General features: G+C 37.8%; 1 protein-coding gene across 1 annotated transcript in view; it reads left to right on the top strand.

Annotated features, from left to right (window-relative positions):
* The window catches only part of SH3YL1 (SH3 and SYLF domain containing 1), a 51520-nt gene that overhangs the window by 18481 nt on the left and 11678 nt on the right, over nt 1–21361 (top strand). The window contains exons 5-8 of the mRNA XM_053461020.1: nt 7140–7252; nt 12325–12453; nt 13839–14004; nt 16032–16095. Coding sequence (XP_053316995.1) covers nt 7140–7252; nt 12325–12453; nt 13839–14004; nt 16032–16095 — 472 coding nt within the window. The remainder of the gene's footprint in view (nt 1–7139; nt 7253–12324; nt 12454–13838; nt 14005–16031; nt 16096–21361) is intronic.

The following is a 21361-nucleotide window of genomic DNA, read 5'->3' as shown; positions in this document are numbered from 1 at the left end:
ATTAAGAATTGCCAACACTTAAAGGTGTCTACAGCAAGAGCGACTGAGCCAGTTCTACATAATGCATCTCAATTAGCGAGAGGAATTATATGCGGCCTGCCAATGTCTTTCTGCAGTAGTAGCTCACTTGGGTTGGCTCTTTTTATGTATGGTGAAGTCAAAGAGTTGAAACTACAACCCTCTTGTGGGTTGTCATGTCAATGTCCTCTTTAGTAAATAGGCCTTATTGTCATTAGATTTCAGGTGGTGTCTTTGGATTTGAGAAGCTAAGTATCTGTCCTCTGCATTAATAAATGCCTATGGCCCCACCCTACTAATAGATGTCATTTATACTGTGGGGTCTATTCACTATTATTGAAAGGCCAACCCTAGCAGGTTTCTTCTGTCAGAGGGACTAAGATGACCCTACATAATTCATGGTTCAATTGGTGGGGTAACATTCTAGAAAACTCTGTTAACTATGCTGTCTTACAGAAGACTCCTACCAGAGTTTGGCCTTTCATAACGAATACTAAAGTTTGTTTAGATTAAACTGCACTTAACCTGCAAAGTACCACTTAAATGAATAAAGCCATGTGAGCTTTCTAAGCACACCGACCAGTATACCTTTCAAAATGAAAAATTCTAATTTGCTTCTTTAAATTGCGTAACGTATTTCAATTGGGGGAAAATCCTAGGGTCATCGTTTCCAGCTACGTATGTGTGACTTCATATAAACATTACAGAAATTCTGATAAGCATCCAGGACAACCCAATATCTTAGTTAAGGTGTTATTGTGACTTTAAGCTAAGGAAATACACTTATGCCAATATGAACGTGTGTAAGACTTGCCTATAAGGACACAAGGTATGCCATTTTTTTATTTGTATGTCACCTATATACATGTTTCAATTTAGTTTATTAGGGCTTATAAGTGCAGTGCAAGTGAAACTGACAACCTTCATATATTCAGTATGCATGCATGCAAGACAATGACAGCTTTAGCACACATTCATTTGTTTTAGATGGCACGTTTTTTGTACAGTGCTTGATATATGTGTGCTAAAGAACTTATGATTTAGTACTTTTTTTTATATAAATGTGGCATAGCAGTGTGGCTGTTAAAACATATCCACCATTAAAGTCATGTTCTACATTGATGGGCACTGCCTATCTTATAAGCTGGTGCAGACTTGAACTGTGAAAAAGGTATGTTGCTAATATGCCTCAGGATAAAAAGGCTGACATCTATGCTACAACATGTTTTAATATTTTTAGTGAAGTGAGATAAATATAATGGTTTAGTGTCATATTTTGGCAAATGATCTCATGTAAAGGTTAAACACACTGTGACTTCAAAAACATCACTTGGTTAACGCTTTAAAGGTCCTAAATCAAAATCAATTAAATCGGTGGGGCGGCAATCAAATCAATCCATGGATCAAATCAGCTGATCAGGAAAGGAGGTTTAAAGATGACCCAACACAAGAAAAATGTAAAAAAAAAAAAAAAATGATTTAAAGCATACAAAATGCCAGTCAGTCAACAAAAAAGTGAACAATCACAAACTTAATCATGCAGAAATAGTTTCTTCCAGAACTGCACATCAGATATGTAACAGCGCGTGTTTTGCTACACACGTTATTAACTATTTTTTATGAAACTTAATACAACAAAATACCGTATTTGCTCGATTATAAGACGACCCCCCAAAATCTAAATATTAATTTAGGAAAAAAACAAAAAGCCTGAATATAAGACTACCCTATAGGAAAAAAAGTTTTACTAGTAAATATTAATTCATGTAAACAATATTTTCATATTTAATAAAAGCTATGATTGAGAAAAATATATATTTTTTATTTCCTTTTATTTGCCAACCTGCCCCCCCAGTTATGCACATCTGCCCCCAGGGCTGCCACTCTGCCCCCAGAAATGCCTTATACCCCCTATTTGCCACTCTGCCCCATGATGTGCCTTTTAATCCCCTATATGCCAGAGTGGCAGCCAGTACATGCTGGAACCTGGGGATGATAGGAGTCTGAGTACAGCCTCCCTATGCCATGCTACCACCACCACCCCCCTTACACATCCATACTAACACACACTCATTCACAAACATTTAAATACTCATTCATTCCATTAATCACACATACTTGCTCAAAAACCCTTCCCCACCCCCTTACCTGAACTGCAGATCTCTCACTCGAAGACTTCTGTAGGGGCCCGGCTGTGCGAGCAACTTCTCTGGCCCCGTCCCCAGAGGAAGGAGGGGGGAGGCAGAGTTATGTGACACTCTCCTAGCTTCCTGTTCTCCTGCTGCTCGCGACCAAAGCCCGGTAAGCAGCATGGCCCCAGCGGACATTTTGAGGTCTGATTAGAAGACGACCTCGATTATAAGACGAGGGGTATTTTTCAGAGCATTTACTCTGAAAAAAACCTTGTCTTATAATCGAGCAAATACGGTAAAATGCACATACTGCACAAGTACGTAAGAATTCCTGCACCTTTGCCGTAAAAAAAAAAAGAGATAATAAATTGTAACAAAGTAATCAGTGACTCAATGCCCACGGCACACATTCAGGTAACATGCTAATTAATCATCCACACTTTGGCGCATGTAGATCTGGACCTCCTCATATCTTTTACATAGATACATTTATAGCAAAGTGTGCATCTGATTTAGGTCTCTGAATCCAAAACTATTCTTTATTCGCCTGCTTTAAAACTACTTAAGTTTTTAAGGAATCTATGAATCAAGCCCATAGGCCCACAAATTTGCTTATTTTGGGTTAGGGCATAAATGACTAAAAGAGAAAATTGTTGGAGATGTCCTTACTAAAAATAAATAACTAACAATCAGATAATTGTGCGTGTGTTGCACCTAAAGGATTATTAGTTTGTTGACCATTTTGCATTATATCCCAAAAAGAAATCCAAGGAATAAAATTACCAAGTAAAAATAAGAAAACTAAAATGTTTTTCTTTGAATTAATCCGATGTTCAAGACAGTGGTTTAAAAGAGCGTATCTTTATTCTTCTTTGCCCATGTCAGTGTTTCAACGTTATGGTTTGGAATTAGGTATTAACCTAACAGAATTTTCCTCTTCCTGATGAAGTATTTGAGCCCGGATTTACCAAGAAATCCATTTAAATTTTCACAGAAATGGGAAAGATCAAATGCTCTTTTCTTTCCAAAAAGCCAATAGGTCACTGTTAGGTGGTTGCTTTAAATAATCACTCCTTTCACTTCAAAGTGTCGGCATTGTTGAAGTTGCATCGGATTAATTCACTTATGATAAGCTTTCTTTCTCTTTGAGGGTTACGTACTTTTTTAAACAGAATGTCCAAGAGGTTAGATTTTGCAGATTCTCGTTCGCCAGCTCTATTACAGGAAGATTAAGTTGAAGTTTGAAAACATGATGATTGGTTTTCTTCTTCCTCCTCATAAGTTACAGTTTATTAATTTGAAGGTAATCATGGAACCTAAAATAAAATATTCCAGAAACTCGACATCATTCCCTTGTTTTTTCTGACAATAAGTTGTTTGATGGATGGATCCACAAGTGACTCCATGCATTTTTGTTTTATTTAAACTGTTTAATCTGTTAATATAGCTGTTTAAGGTTCCCCGCAAAACTCTGTTCTACCAGGCAAGAATATTGCTGAGGACAGATTTCTCTAAGGGCAGTTTTGCTGGGAATGATGAGACTAATGCTGACCGCTTTTTCCGAAACAAATTATGGAAGTTTTATGGTCAGCAGACATCGGTGTGTGTCAACATATTATACGATGATCAACAGAAATAAATGTTTTCACAGTGATCCCTGACAAAATTAGGTCTTCATTAAGGTGTTATATAGATACAGTATAAGCCTTAAAAGAATAGTTTATCTAATAGTCTTCGAGGTTTTAAAGGGGGGGAGACTTTAAGCGAGATGGCCTCGTAAAAGCAACCTAGATACCATCAAGCTGGACAGGTACAGGCAGTGTTTTATTCTGCTAGGGGGTGGGCATCTACTACTATTAAACTTAAGTCGAACAGTTTATTTAATTGATATAAGGGCATTGATTATATTGTAATTTCTAATGGAGAAGAGCATTTCAATAGAGGCCCCATTCTCATGAAATATGTTTGTCTCTTATTATAATGGAAATTTTACGCAATCAGCATGTTTTTATTATAGCCCCATGGAAACGTCAAAGAAATTGATGGCTTGATGATTACCTATGAAGTCTCTAACATGATATATATATACTTCTTTGGAGCACAGCCCATATCAGTTGTAATAAAATGGCAGTGGAATGTGTCTAAAATAATGGGGTTAGGCTGATTTTACAACCTTTGTTCACTTTAAAACTGAGCCCACACAAGCACCCTGTCAAAATATGTCAATGATAATATCCCAAAAATATAATTAATATAACATCCAATTAAATAATAATTCAAAACACGAGGCATGACAGAAGTGTATATACTGGCACAGGATGAGAACATTAAATTCGAAAATATTATAGAGGGAATGTTTAGACGGAAAACTTGCAGAAAAACAACTTGGTTGTATTTACTGTAATAAAATATGCATAGTGTCTCCCTGCAGCGATATTCTTCTATTACATAAATGTTCTAGTGTGCCAGATAAGGCTGTGGCAGATTACGGAGTAGGTCGATTGAGAGCTGTTTTAGCAAATTAAAAATATACAAATTATTTTAATATCAGAACATTACTTTAATAGAAATATGTAAATAGCCATATAAGCAGTATCAACAGTTCCATTCTATTGCATCATTTTTCTGTATTTTTTTGCATATTGGATTTGCATCTATATTACTAAACTAATGTATTTAATATTAATTTATGAACAAAACTGAGAAGAAAAAAATAAAAAGTAGTCCCATACAGCCCTGCCAATGAAGAATGCATATTGGTGTACTTTGTAAGGTATTTAAAGGGACACTCCGGTGACCAGGGAGCCAACAAACAGTGCATATCAAAGTATATGTAAGTACTTTCATATGCATTGTTGAAAATGAAAAAATAATAATTAAAAAAAGATAAAGCTACCTACCTTGGTATGAGGATTATTGCCACTGATTGGCTGCTTGATCAATCAGGGGCAGGAAAGTGCTCCCATTTTTATTCATAGATGCTCAAGCACCGCATTCGCTGAGCCAGAACTAGGGCTTCTGCCGGTTAAACATATAATGTGCCAGTCGATGTGTTTGGCTGAATGCATCTCCTGCCGGGTTTCTGAAGAATAATGTAATAGGACTTCTTGGCTTTTTTTTTCATTAAAGAGGACCAAGAAAGAAAAAAACTATTTTGAAATCAATGTTGAAATCTTGGAGTTGTCAAATTTATGATAACTGACTGAACAATTTGACAGATGGGACTAAATTAATGTACTTTAATTTGAACTTAAGTCAAAGAATTCACTGTCTCTTTAAATGTGTCAATGCGATAGTGTATAATTAATTGTAAGGCATGTGCTTTCTAAGCATGATGACATCAGCTCCTCTTTATTTTATTTGCCTACCTATTTTGGCTGCCATCTTGTTTGTGGAATGTGGAAATTTACAGACTTGGGTCACATGCTAATTTTTATCCTTAATTGTTTCCTTAAAAACACTCCTTCACCGGTTTCCTGTTTAAGTCCCTGGCGTAATAGAATTGCTGTGACCAGGCTCAGAGTATTGATAAAACTTTGATGCTCTACTACCCATGTGTATTTTACTTGCCGTCCCAAGATTTTTGGCCTTGGTCAACTCTGCTTGCGCTATTTTACATGACCATAGAAATATTAACAGTAAGGGCCTTGGACAAGAATAGGGACAGATTCAGATACCAATAGGTATTGTGCCTAAGCTATTTGCAGATATAGGGTGAGGATCCACAGTGTACTGCTATGGTCCTCCTTTGGGTCTAAATTGGTAAGGATTTATGGCACAATTATTATACCACTAATTATCTACCGTAGTTATATTTTAAATTCATCTAAGCAAAAAGTGATTTTTAAATAAGTGATGCAACAAATTTGTTGCCCTGTTTCGACAACACGTTGTGCAGCCTGATTTCAGAATACTGAGTAACATATTTTTGTGACTTATTAAATGCAATGACACAAAATAAATGAAAAAATAATTTAAAATTAATTTTGTAAATTGACTTCTGATACCCACACCTCCAGTGCGTTGGTATTACTCTGTGTCCCTTTGTGGTGGCTAAAGTAGAAATAATTTGGATTGATTGAATTCCTTTTGTAGCAGCATGTCTATATTAAACATAACATTGGTTCCTATGTGGACTATGTTATGTATATACGTTAAAATGTTTTAAAACATGCAATTGTGAGCATTCTTTATATCCCGCATATCTATCTCCCAATTGTTGAGGCTTTGTCCTGATACTTCGTTGGGAACCTCATTGCTTATCCAAAAATAACACAAAAAAGTGGTGGGTCTGCATGTTTAGTTAGGTGTTCCGACTTCACGGATACTAATTAATTCAAGACATGTAATAGTATCTCCATTTACTTAATCATCCCTAAAGAAAGCTGGATTTAGAGGAATCTGACTGGTTTTTTTTTTACTGTGTGTGAGTCTACTGATACAACCCTAAGTGTATAACTATATCTGAGACCCTTCACATAACACATTTTTAATAGTAAATTGCACTTACCTTTTGTAGAAAAATGACTATAAAAATATACAAATGCATCGATAAAATAACTGAATAAATTAGGTCAGAGAAAAAATAGTATAAAATTAAAAAAAATCAAGTAACACTGGACATCAACTTTTATCTACTTAAAAATTACCCAGCAGTGCGTCAATTGAAATCAATGGCAGTTCAACTCACATGAGCTCCCACGAGCTCATCTTTCCTCCAGGACTTGGTAGTCAAAGTTTCTCTTTAATTACTCTGAATTGGGTTCTGAAAGGGCCTATGCCAAATGATTAAGACTATTAAAAGTCAAATGCAACTGTCAGCTCTTGGCTTATTTAAGTGAATAAATAGTCAGAGGCAAACTCAAAGCTTTATCATCTTGTGCTGCTTGGTAAGTATACGTATGTCCTTTATGTGCTAACGGTAACATCTAAAATAGTGTATGGAAAACAAGTTAAATTATTAATGCAAATTTTTTTCTTTATTTATAGGTCTCTGATCTGGTTATTATACTGAATCATAAAAGAGCTGTTGAAGCCTTTGCAAAAGGCGGTAACCTTACACTTGGAGGGAATTTTACGGTGGCAATTGGGCCCCTAGGAAGGTGAGTAGATTATGTAATGCAGTAAAACAAATATGCTTTATCCAATATAGCAATTAGATCTAAATGTTTGTAGTAGACTTGTGCATTCGTATTTGGGCGAACATGAACACGAATACGGAACATGGCTGCGGCAAAACATATACGAAGACAAAGACATACAACACGAAGAATCTTCATGTTCATCTTCGTTTACTAATCTCCCTAGCCCCTTCCCCATCTAACCTACCTTATCTACGCGATGCTGCGTAAAGCGGAAATCCGTAGGTTTGCCGTCAGGAGTTAAAGACCTTTAGCTCTTGGAGCAGGGAGACAGGCCGAGTTCCCCTTGTCAGGAGCTAAAGGGCTGTGCAAATGACTCTATTGATTGCCTGCAGGGGCCTCCTTTGGCATCAACCAATTGGTTGATGCAAGAGGAGGTCCCTGCAGGCGACCAATAGACTCACTCGCACGGCCCTTTAACTCCTGATAGGGAACTTGGCCTGGGGAGACCATGGTCTCCTTGCTCCAAGAGTTAAAGATCCGTACAAGCAACTCTATTGGTCGTTCGTACGGACCTTTAACTCTTGGAGCAGGGAGACCAGTAGTCTCTCCGGGGCAAGTTGCGGCACCAGGATTTTAAAAGTCTGTACGAGCGACTTTATTGGTCGCCAGCAGGGGGCTCGTCTGCCATCAACCAATGAAGTACAGGTGCACTTCATTGGTTGATGGCAGAGGAGGCCCCTGCCACAGGAACGGGCGAATGTTCGTGGAACACAACAATTTTTTCCCCCCACGAAGACGAACACGAAGAGTTGGCCGGCGCCCAAGTCTAGTTTGTAGTATGAAGAACGTGCCAGGGTTGGCCCTGCATAATGTCTATACATATATACATAATGTCTGTATAATTCAGTGAAAAAACATTGTTCATATTAACGCAAGGACCCTGGGCTGCGAGCAACAATGCAGGTGGCCAAGCTGCAGATATTGGAGACACACAGAGCCCTACTGAATATCTAGAGTTTTGTTGTGGCAGTGAAAAAGTTTAGGTGAGGTCATGAAGCTTGAGACTACAGAAGTAGGGGCCTAATGCAGAGTTGTAGCACTAGTACAGATTTGAAGAGTTTTGGTGCATATAGAGAATGCTGAAAAATATAGTATGGTGGTTTTAATGAATCCAATATGGCAGCCAAACGAAAAATCAGATCAACTTGTATTGAACAAACTTTAGTTGGCCTAACAAGACAATGTGACACCAAGTTTCGAGTCATTGGCATGATCACTTTCAGAGAAGAACTTTTTTTCCACAGGGTGCCGCCATTTTGGGTACTAGTGCACACCAGAGAGCTGTAGAGATTGGTTGAGTTTTGTGGTTGTGGGTTGAATTTTTTGACCCTCAACTTACTTTGTGGCACATAGAGTTATATGATGGTATAGTCATGTGTATATTTTTGTGTACATGCGGATAGTGCAATTATCTTGCATCTGGCAATTTTGGCATTTTGCAATGGTAATGTGTGCAAAATTTGGATGTGTTCTTAGCAACGGTTAAAAACCAGTAGTTGATTGAAAATAGAAAGTGTTGCAAGATAGGGGGCGCACTGTGCAACCAAGTGACTTGTCTTCAGCAAATCTGTAGAAGGATCAAGGCCTAAGTTTTTGTATGGCTTGAGTGAGGTGGCATTGAAGTGTTTAGCGGACGACGTTCACATATTAAAGACTTTTGAACTTTTTTTACTTTGATGACAAATGATGACAAATTTGATGACAAATGATGGGCACTATTAAGTCACCACCTACAAAGGTTCTCTGGATTTAAAGCATCGCTTCCTAAGTGTAATAAAATATACAACTGTAGTAACATTTAAAAATAATTTTCTAGTGATGTCACCATCAGTTCCAACAAAATGGTAAAAAAAGTCCAAAGTATGTAAAATAAATAAAATTATTGAGCAAGTCCTGAAACTGGTACTGTATCTTCCCAAAAATAGCAGTATGGAAAAGCGTTAAAATGCTAGCATTTGCAATATCAATGAGTGTCTAGTTTTCAAAAATATATGGTCAGAGATGTCCCAAATTGGATATGGAAGAGGCTGACCAGATGTCAAGATTCCAAAAGAAAAAAATGCACACCTCTGGTATGTGGCCTTTTAGCCCCGAAACAAGCAGTCTCACTTTAATTACAAGATGTTGCTGAACACATATTGAGGTGTTGTTTTGAAGCGACACATACTAGCAGCTGTAAATTCACACCACAACAATGACAAAGGCTGGTGGTAGAATAAGTGTGTGCAAATATATACAGTTTGGTGGGGTAAATTTATTTGACGGACTTCAAAGATGTCCCAAATAGGACATGGGCCCAGGATGACCAGATTTGAAACAAAAAACATACAAACTTTCTAAATATTTCTAAATATTAGAATCTATTTAACAGGCTTTTCCATAGATTTTGCAGATGAGTAATATCTTTTCAAATATAAGTTAGAAAAAGTAATTTAAAAAAGCACCATGTTTTAAATATTTTTTTTATAGTTAATTGGATAATATGATAAAAAATAATAGTATCTATAAAAAAGCCCTGCTTGTCCTGAAGGAAAAAAAACCCTAATATATAATGTGTCTGGGTGCTAAAACAGTGAAGTAGTCTTGTCATTAGGGGTTACATTGAAGATAGGGAATGCAATTGCAGAGCTAGAGACTTCTGTTGAACAATTTAAGACAAGGGTCGTGGTGTGAAGCTACTGTGGTAAAAACCTAGAGGCCACAGACCATGTGACCTAGGGTCCAAGATTGTGTGGCTGCCCACTATAGAGTTCTAGAATAGGGGAAAATGTAAAGTGTTTTGGTCCAGCGGTTCAAAGAAACATGTCTTGGCCACCTAATTAAGATAAGTTAAGGGAGTTATCTAAATGAGGATAAAGATCTAGATGACTGCTGAAATAATTTCACAGAGGTAGATGCAGGAAGAAAAAATAGTAAGACATGTAAAACGTGTGTTTACAGAGGGAGACAGTCTACTTGAACTCTCCAAAGTAAATACAGATAAATCAATGGGACCCAATTGGATACACCCAATGTTATTAAAGGAGCTTAAGAGTTCTGGCAAGTCATTGGCAGACTTATTCAACCAGTGACTTGAGTATTTCCAGAAGACTGGAAGTTGGCATTTATAACACTACTTTAAAAAAAAAACGTAGCAGGGAAGATTGCCAACTGCAAACCAGTCTTACGTCAGTAGTTTTGGAAAATAATGGAAACCATGCGGAATAATTGTTAAATGTTTTGCTAGATCAGGATCTTATCAAACTAACTTAATTTCTTTTTTGACTAAGAAACAAAATAGACCAGGTAGGAAATGCAGATATAGACTATCCAGGTTTCAGTAAGGCATTTGACACTACCCCTCATATAAAACTATCCGATATTGAATGGATAAGGCAATGGTTGAGTTAATGATGTATATTCAAAAGGACTGACTTGTTACTAGTGGGGTGCCTCAGAGGTCAGTACTGGGACCTATACTTTTTTATGAGAGATATTAGAAAAGGTCTCAAAGGTGAGGTATGTCTTTTACAAAGGTCAACAGCAGGGTAGGGATTCCTGGTGGAATAAGCCAAATGGAAATAAATTAGTGTGTCTGGTACAGTTTAATGTTGAAAAAATAATGCATTTGGGGATCTAAAAATACAAAGGCAAAACATAGCATTGGGGCACTGTTTTGTTAGTAACAGTAGAAACGGGCTTGGGAATAATTAGTTCTGATGACTTAAAGGTAAGCAGGCAATGCAACAAAGCTTTGGAAAAACAAGCAGGGTGCTGCTTCTATAGGTAGAGGCATTAGTTGGTTATTCCACTTCATAGATCTCTGGTCGGACCTAGAGTATTATGTACAGCTCTCAAGACCCAATCTCCAGAATGATATGGACGTTCTGAAGAAAGTTCAGATGGGTCTACATATTATTTCTGCTTTCTATGGAGATGTTTTATCCGGGTTTACAAATGACTTGCCTGTTCATTGCAACAGTAGGACCTTATAAAATAGAAGTAATAACGTGGCGGATAATCATCCACTTAAAGATTCTGTTCCAGTTTATGCGCAAAGCCAATTTTTATACCCATATGCAACATGTTAATTACGACCCATCACTCCTTGATCCCATTTTAGATAGAGAATTAAGGTTACTACTATCCTCATTTACTGTAGTGTTCACACAGATGTGGGTTACATTAGGAAAGGAGGTTCATGCCTAAAGGAGCTTACAATCTCAGTATCTGCATTGTTTTAACAGACCAGACATGAGCTTCAAGATACAGGAGTTTACAAAGGTGCAGTTCTTATGTAACGTTACAGTAGGTTATCAAAAATAAATTAGGGCAAAGCAAGCACCAGTTTAATTTGTGATAGAGCCACATTATGGGACCTGTTCCTTACAGCACAGGAGAAAATAACAGATCGATTAGCTATAAAGCATAGCTTTGGGGATACGTTGGAATGTGGCAGGTCACCTTTAAGTGGATGATTATCAGGAAAGTATTACTATTTGAGAAGGGCTGACTGAATGTTTGGAAGCAGTGACCATCTCTGTAGACCTCTTACCTGAGTTTACAGAGTTTAGTAGCTCATAACTGGTGATTTTTATTTTTATTTTTTTTTTGGACAGAGCAGTCAGGAAGGTATTGAAGAAGCTGGATTACAAATAAATCAAGTGTGCATTCCTATACCCGTTATACCTGAGTGTAATGTGAGCTTACAGGAAAATATTAACACATTTTAAGACTGATTAAATCAACCTATATTTTCAATGTATGATAAAAATGGAGCACTAATATTGTATTTTTAACCTCTACCTCTCTGTGCTTGGGTTGTAAAGATTAACTTTTTCAGTTAATAGGGCTTTTTGATGTAACATCATAATATACTTTTTTTTCTGCACACATTACTTAATGGTCATATTTTTATGTCTTCTTGAAACCACTGTTCGGAGTAAATGCCTGTATAAGTATGTTTTTAGGTGTATTTTACCGGCTCCAAGTACACTTTTTTTTTGCTTTACTATTTCCTATATTTTTTTCTGTTTTGCTTTTCTGAATAGGAATTTGGAAGGTGATGTTGCAATCCGAAGTTCGGCTGCAGTATACACTTATTGTAAGTCTCGTGGACTGTTTGCAGGAATATCTTTGGAAGGATCATGTCTAATTGAACGAAAAGAAACTAATCGGAAGTAAGTTAAAGATAACTATTGCAACTTTTATCATATCTAAATTCATTTAAATTTTAAGAGCTTGTTTAGTTTTTTTCATTCAGGATACATCTAACCAGTTTCTTTACCCTGATAATATCTTTACTTGTCATCACCCAACTCTTATACAGCCTTCCAGGCCAATAAACAACAATCAGCAACCTAACAATTATGGAGAAATTAATGAATGGGGAGGAATTATTTTGCAGATACTAAGAACAGGAAGTTAAGATGGCTGCGTAAAGTGTGTACATACATAAGGTGGGTTTATTTAGTAAGCTCAGTTACAAAATATAGATTTTGGTGAAAATGACGTCCAACTAAGCTTGAAGAGACATCACAACAGGAGCATGTAAGGAATGTCAGAGGTGCTTCTGAGTAATAATACAGCTGAGCTCCACCAAGTTTTAGCTCGTTTCAAATTTGGCACCTTGCTAAATGAAACATGAGAACAATGGTTTAGGTTGAGTTCAGAAGTATGACATGGTATGCCAATTAAAGGATAAAATAAAATATTTTATTGCCAAATTGTCTTAGCTGCGATTTCACAATGTGTTTAATTCTTATGAAGAAAGCTATGTATTTCTGAAAAAAATATACATACAATGTATAAACATTGTTGTTCTTTGCACCAAAGGGACATTATATAATATACTGTATCCAGAGTATTCATAGATTTTATGGATATCGAAGATAATAAAAAAAAAAAAACAAAAAAAAAAACTTGTTCTTTGTACTGTGAGAAGCCCACCTCACTTTTAATATTTGATATAAACACATATGCTGGAGTCTATCTCGCATGGATTTCAATGAATTTCGCCACATGCTATCCGTCTCCACTGAAGGCTTTCCTTAATGGCCTTCCTACATACGCACTGTAGGTGGTGACGCTGCCTTTTGTAAGCTGTTTCCTGCTTGTGTTTGGGGGTGTGGCTGGTTCAGGACCAGAGGTGTGGTCATGGGTGTGGCTTTACCTGTGACAGCGAAAATAGAGGAGAGACAAGAAAGAAAGAAGAGAAGAAGACGAAAGAAGAGAAAGGACAGGAGAGAGAGAAGGGGAAACAGATATTACAGAAAAGTGAGGTGAACGAATAGAGAAATAAGAGAAAACAAGAGAGACACTCTCTGCACATGAGTGTGAGAATGTTAACCCTCTTCGCCGCCAACGGTTAAAGTTGTATTTCAAAGGTTTCCAGAACCCCTCTCAGTGGAGCTATAAATTCCTCACTTGTCCAAAGTCTGCCAAATCACCACCCTGCATAACTGGGACTCGGTAGATTCTAGACCAAATCCCATCCCATGTAATAATATGTAGTAATGTAATAATGTTTATTTTAATAAGTAAGTTGGTATGTATGTTCTCGTAGGTTTTATTGTCAAGAGGACATTCGCGCATATGACATTTTGTTTGGTGACGTTTTCCCTCCTACCCAAGCGGATGAGCTTTATGAAATCCTTGGTTCTTTCACAGAACAATATGAGAATGAGGGACAGAAGATTAACATGAGAAAAGTTGCCAGAGAGCAAAGGAAGGTATGTTTTATGAAGTTAAGGACAAGTAAAGAAAACAATGCAAATGTGTCTCTAAGGAATAAACTGCTCAAGTAAATTACCTGCAGCAATCTTGTGCCTTCCCAAGTTGATCAGTCAATGGAAACTGAACTCTGGAGCTTACCTAACATGAAACTGCTAACCTATAGCAGTTCAACTGTAACATATACTATACTATATCCCCAAACTGATTTTTTTCATGATTCAGGCACAGGGCCGGCCCAAGACAAAATGCCGCCTGGGGCGAAGTTTAAAATGCCCCCCCCATTATCTACCCTTCCTCTCCCACCGTCCCTGCCGCCCCCCCCATTATCTACCCTTCCTCTCCCTCCCTCCCTATTATCTACCCTTGTACTTACCTTTCAGCACTCCTGCGGCGAGTCTCCCTGTTCGGTCTCGGTGCCGGCTTGTAATGCTGAGCGCTGGAAATTACGTTATCTTCCGGCGCTCAGCATTACAAGCCGGCACCGAGACCGAACAGGGAGACTCGCCGCAGAGGAGAGAGAAACTTCCCATGCGCTTCAATCAGACATTTCTTGGGTGGTAATTGTCAGGACCCTTTAAAAATTGTATTGAATGCCTAAAGATTACATTTTTAGCTCAGTTGTATTTTTTGGTCTATCTTGGCACTTAGTGAATTTGTCCTTTTTGTGTCACCGAAGATTTTTAGCTAACAGCAGGAAATGCTATCTAAGAAAAGATGGGGCAAAATATGACATAGTTCGATGACATTTTTGACACTAATTTAGGCATCTAAAAAAATTATATTCAACCACAGAACTCACTCATACATACTCGTATATCACATTAGAATAATATACTTTTGTGTTATTTGAGCTGTCATTGAACACCACACTTTTAAGGCTAGGAAGAAACTGCTGCAGTTAGGGATGCAAAGAATTGCTTCCCCCAATGTGTTAATAGATAGCGACATAACCCCAAAGATGTGTTCCCATTAAGCACATCAGTTTCTTTTTGTAGTATTAAAATATATTCCCTCCATTAAAGGATATTCATGTAAAAGGACTGTGAAAAGCATTAGTAGTAAAAAGTATTAGTAGTTAAATGATGTTGATAGACACATTATTTATTCATGTATTAATAGGCATATTGTTGAACATATGAGAAAACTATTCACATCTATTCTAATTCTTAAGCATATCTGCATTCATGTTTGAGTTAATGTGATTTATTTTTTCTTTCTTGAATACATATAGATTACATTTTACTTATGTTTGACTGTGGTTTTTATGTTGTGTATTTCATTAATTTATTTTCTACTTTAACATGGTTTTGAACATACTGCCACCCACTTACAAAACAGTGAATTTATTGACCTTATATCTAAAGATTATGAGGGGACAGCTTTGATAATGAAAAGTTTCTTTGATGTCCGTATGGGAAAAATCTCGATGACGCCTAGTATCATGAGCAGCTCCAGAACAAACAGCTAGAATAAATATTGTACTGCAGGCTCTGATTTTTTTCCTTTTTTTTACAAAAAAAAATTGGAAATAATTTGCTGATTAAGATCACTTTCTATCTAACACCCCTACCAAAGAAGAATGCATATTAAAGTACTCTGTGAGTAACCCTAACACTATGTGAGTACTTAATATATTGTCTTTGAAAATGGGGGGGGGAAACAAATAAAACACAGATTTTGCAATCATGTTACAAAATTATCTTTCTTGCTCCATGACCTGAAACTTCTTGCCGCTGATTGGCTGCTTAAGCTGTCAATCAGTGGCAGTAGAGTACTTCCAATAAAATCAATGGCAGTATCCCTGTCAGTGGTTGACAATATAAGCAGCCAATCAGTGGCAGGAAAGTGCTTCCATTGAAATCAATGTAAAGACTTTGGTGCTTCTTCTGCCAAGAATTAATATTGTCCCCAGTCTCCCAACATAACACAAAATAATTACAAATGTCTGCCTGTCTTGTAAATATCTATCTTGTAAGTAAGTGTGTGTATCTGTAAGTTAATGTTATGTTTTTTTATGCATAAGGGCGTGCAAAATTCTTCAAAACAAATCAGGCCACGTCCACATCCGGCTGCATACAGAAATGAAGGTAATACATTATTTCATGGCATTTGATTGGGTTTAGAGACTTATTTGAGACAATAAAATTAAACATGGACATCACTGTTAAGAAGCAGTAAAAAATATCAAATGATGTGAGCAAAATAGTCAATAAGCCCTATGTCAGGGACGGGTTTTGATCCAGTAACCTTGTACTTACAAGAACACCACACCTACCCATGTCTCCACCAGGAGGTGGTGTGGTTGCTGAAATATGTCCTCTCTTGACACTGATCACCCTGGCGTGACTGCATCCTATCTGTGACCAATTAGGAAAATAAATGCGTGTCAGGCACAAGTATATAAACCTCATCAACAGACCAAAAAAGTACTCAGGTGTCCTGTGCTGCTGCTGGTTTGACCTGCCTTTCTTTTGCTCCTTGCTCTCAAATTATTCCCCTGGATTGTTTGCATGGACCTTATTGATCTATGGCTCTGACTGGCCCCTGGCATTGTTTGCATTCCTAGATTATCCCTTGTTTGATTTGGACTGACTGCTTGTTGACAGGGGAGGGCTGGCAGCCTAAGCCTGGGGGGCAAGTCTAATCAACTGGCTGGTTGCGCCACGGAATCAGCCCGCCATCCATGCCCATCTTTTCCTAATTTTCTAACGCATATTGATGTAATGTGATGTGATAGGAAGTACATTAGTACACTTAAAAAATAAAAATAAAATCATCATGCACGAGACGCCTGAAACCACAATTTAGTACCACTAATCCTTTTTAATAAAGTATGCAGACAGAAATAGAGTAAATAACACAAAACCTTTACTTTTCCTCTCACTGATTTCTGGGCCTAGAAAGTTTTGACCTCTAAAGTGACTACAAATTCAGGAGGGCGTTTTATTTCTGGATAAATAAAAATTACATAGTTCTATTTATTTCTACAGTAAGTAAAGTGCCAGGAAACAGATTAACTAATACACACCAGGACGGTCTCTGCAACACCGACACACCAGACACACACACAAGACAGGTTCTGCAACACCGACACACCAAACACACACACCAGGACAGGCTCTGCCACACCGACACCCAAACACACACACCAGGACAGGCTCTACCATACCGACACCCAGACACACACACCAGGACAGGCTCTGCCACATCGACACCCCACATTAAGGATGGCCCTGGTGCACCTCCAGTGGGCGGCTGCGCAGCTGTTTAATTTAGATTCAGGGTGGGCTGGGGGGCAATTGCTGGTTGACCTGTTTCTTTGCTTTTGCCCTCAGATACAGGGAGATTAGAGCAGGCACAATTCGGAAGGTCAGGAACAAGCTAGGTCATACATCCAGAGTGTCAGGGCTGGTGGCATGCAGGGAAAGGTATACCAAGAAAAGTATAGTTCACATTTAAGAAATGTACCCCCATTTTACACTGTCAGCTATTGCCATAGTTCTTATAGGGTTTTATTGCTTTAAATACATGTTAATTTTGCTATAATTTTGATGTGTTGTATTTTGATGCTGTTAAAAAACTGCACATGCAGCACACCTCTCAGGCTGATGTCTGCTTTTTATTGAAGGGATATCCTAAACAGAAAGATAATGTAAGTACAGACATTATAATCTCCAGCAACACATTTAGTCGACATTAAGAGGAATCCCCTTAAAATATTTTTACGATTTAATTCCGGACTGATGTTTCTATACCTAAGCTTCTGTTTGTTTTTTTTTATTTTATTTTATATACATGTACCAAATATGATAATCCGTTTCAGTCTTTCCTGTATTTCTGTTACATCATAGACAGTTAATCTACACCAATAATTTTCCGGTTTGGTGCTTATGAGGGATTCCTGTAGTGCGATTATCCTGTACATCTAATATGTGTTCAAGCTTTTCCAGTTCTGAGTGAGCAGAGCGAGGCAAACACACTCTAGAGATATTTTTCAATAAGACATACTTTGATAACAATTTTACATGTTCCTTCTAGAAGTTAGTATTTGCAGTCACACAAAATAAAGTGTCAAACAAGCTTTCCAGTGTCAACACCCTTAACCTTAATATGCATTTATAACAAATGTTCCTTCATTAGAAGCATCATCCACAGCTGGCAGAAAATAAGTTTATTTCATTCACAGTTCTAGAACACATTCATGTTTCGGGCATGTGCAAACATGAGAGCCCCTGCAACAGTGGACGAAGAATCACCATATTTGCATATTTATGCTGAAAAATATAAATCCTAGATTAGAATCTTTACAGGTTTTGGCTTCATAAAACTGGCCGTTGCTGTATTGGTTCCCGAGAAGACAGCACAAAAAATGTGTGATACTTTTTATTTGGACCAACGTTCATAGTGTAAGATGTACAGCAACGTGAGCTTTCAAGATGATAGAGGTCCCTCTTACCCTATGAATGCTGGTCCACTGAAAGGTAGCACAAAGCACTTAGAGACATGTTTTGAATTCAGGGTTCTTCTTTTTTGTCTTTCCATACTAGCACTGTTACATGCAGTGCTCTTTACTGGCTTCTTATTCTTTTATAATGGCTGGGTCCAGGAATGAACCAAATGATACAAATTAGTATTAACTGTAATAATCAGAGAAAGGTGATGCATGAACAATCAACAGTGAAGAGTTCTGCACAATACTTCTATTAATTACTGTTTCTTCTGGAGACTACATAAGTAAAATATTTACAATGCTATCCAAAGAAAAAGCTACCTCGTATAAAACTTGACTTGTTTATCTATAGGGGAATGTGAAACTTTTCCTTTAAGGACAAACATTAAAATGTATGTCTGTCCCACTATTTTTGGTAATATTAGAAAGTTGTTCAATTATATTTATGATACCTTTGTTTCTGCCACAAGCCATATTGTGTTCAGAAACTTCCCTTCCACCTGTACTGTTACCTACTTGTTAATGTACCCCTTGAGCATCAGACATATATAGATGTTCTTTCCCCTGGAACCAATTGAGCTTAGTGTATGGGATTTTATATAACAAGTACATTCTAATTTCTATGCATATTTCAGATGGTGCATTTCACAGTGCATAACAAGTTGTGTGATTTTGCATAAGCCACTATGCAATGTACAATTCTCTATAGATTAGTGGGCTAGATGACTAGCTAATATATCAGCAACTAATGTTTCAATAACGTGGGCCGATTGTGATCCTTTACAGATGTCTAATGTGTCAATATTTTCCAACTGACTCAGCTGAGAATGAGGAATTTGATTTTGGGGAACAATGGATATAGAGACGGAGGATGAAATTGACACATTAATGTAACAAGATCAAAATAAACTACCAGAAACATTTAATTTCCAAAGAGAGAACCATTTGCTGCTACACTAGTGCAGGACATAATCCACAGGAAAGGCACAGCGGTGTACATTTCTTGGGTGGAGCAATTAAAAACGTTAATTGCTGGCACTGCATTCTGAACCTTAAAGATCTTTTTTCCACATTGTGGGTGGTAAAAAGGAAACAATGTTATATGTGCATCACCTATGTAAACAGTGAGAATCTGTGAGTAACTTAGTGGTTTCCCTTGTCCATCCTCCTGTTCCTTTTGGACTCACTGGGTTGTCTGTTGAAGACTCATACGTTTTTGGACGCTTTTTCTAGTGCTCTCTTTCCTTGCTACAGTTTTATATTCACTATGAGTCCAGGATCTGTCCATTAGCATGGGCCAATTAATTTCCCCAGGGAAGCGCATGAAGAGGGTGTGAAAAAGACCAACAAGCCCTCAAGCTACCTATTAACTTTCCTGCAGGGTATGGAGGAATCACCTTCTGCCAAGTGAAATGTGAAGCCTTCAACGTAGCTCAGGAGACTTTGGTAAACCTCATATTCTGATCCTTAGCTTGAACACTTATTACTTTTGTTTAACTTGATTTTTTTTCTTGTTTGCCCTTTTCCCTCATATATTATTCAGTTTTATCAGTAAATTAATAAAAGTGAAGTTTTATTTTTGTTAACTTTTTTTTCTGGCTCTATCTCAGTCTGCATTTTTTAGTCCCCATAGGGTTGCCCCTCAGATACAGCCTTTGTTAATTTGTTCGGGTTTCAGTGGTTAATTAGAATGTTTATGTTATATGTCTAGTATATTCTTGACATTATAACTATGGTATACGCTGTATGCAGTTTTATGTTTGCCCAGGGCAGGCTACCTGGTACTCGTTAAAGGGTTATCTTTCTGTACTGTTGAACAGGTTAATTTACATATATACTAAATTCAGTATCCCCACTATATCTACAAAAGTGTCCCTAATGATGGTACTGAAAATCACCTCTTTAAATTGTGTTTGTAAAAATAGTAGCCTGAGCATATATATAGAAACTCTCTTTTTTTCATTATTATACACATTGTCACATTTGTGTTAAAATAAATCTAGCACTGAGCTGGATTAACCTTGTTTTATATATAGAATAGACAGTCTGTTTCCTGTTCCTGAACCAAAATACAACTCTAAAAGGCTATTCTGGATTATCTTTATCTTTAGCGAGGGAAACCCCTTTAATGCCACTATACTTGTTTGAGAGCATTTTGAATTAAAATGCAGTTGTTAGCTGAAGATGGCTTACAGTGTGGGGGGGAGGGATATTATTAATGAACATTAATACAAAAGCAAAAGTAGAATATGATAGTATATACAAACATTTGTGTTCTTTTCAACTGTATGGTTGGAATAATTTAGGGAATATAATATACCCGAAGAAGAGTGCTAGTCTCAAACTCTTGCAATGTTATATACCGTATTGGCTCGAATATAGGCCGCACTTTTTTCCCCCACTTTAAGTCTTTAAAGTGGGGGTGCGGCCTATATTCGGGGTCTAGTCCCGGGCGCCGGGCAGGCAGCGAGGTTAGGATACAGATCCCCCGCAGCGGTGCAGGGGACCTGCATCCTACTCTCTGATACGCTCAGACAGCCTCCCCTGCCGGCACTTTCCACGGGGGGGTGTGCCGGCACGGGAGATTGTCTAAGCGCATCGTGCGGACGGTCACCGGCTGCAGCGATGCGGGTAAACAGCCTCCGCTGCCGGCACGTCTGCACGATGTGCTTTAACAATCTCCCTTGCCGGGAATCTCCCTTGCCGGTGACCGTCCGCATGATGCGTTTTACCTCTGCCCCCAAGACTTACCAGAGCAGACTCCCGGGTGTCTTGCGGGGCCGGCGGGGGACATCTACGCAATACGCGTATACAACTATACAAGTTTTATACGCGTATTGCGTAGATGTCCCCCGCCGACCCCGCAAGACACCCGGGAGTCTGCTCTGGTAAGTCGGGGGGGG

The sequence above is a fragment of the Spea bombifrons genome, chromosome 3 (genome assembly GCF_027358695.1).
Source record: "Spea bombifrons isolate aSpeBom1 chromosome 3, aSpeBom1.2.pri, whole genome shotgun sequence".
Classification (NCBI taxonomy): Eukaryota; Metazoa; Chordata; class Amphibia; order Anura; family Pelobatidae; genus Spea; species Spea bombifrons.
Note: the sequence above shows the minus strand (reverse complement) of the source record. Positions and strands in the feature narration are given on the sequence as shown.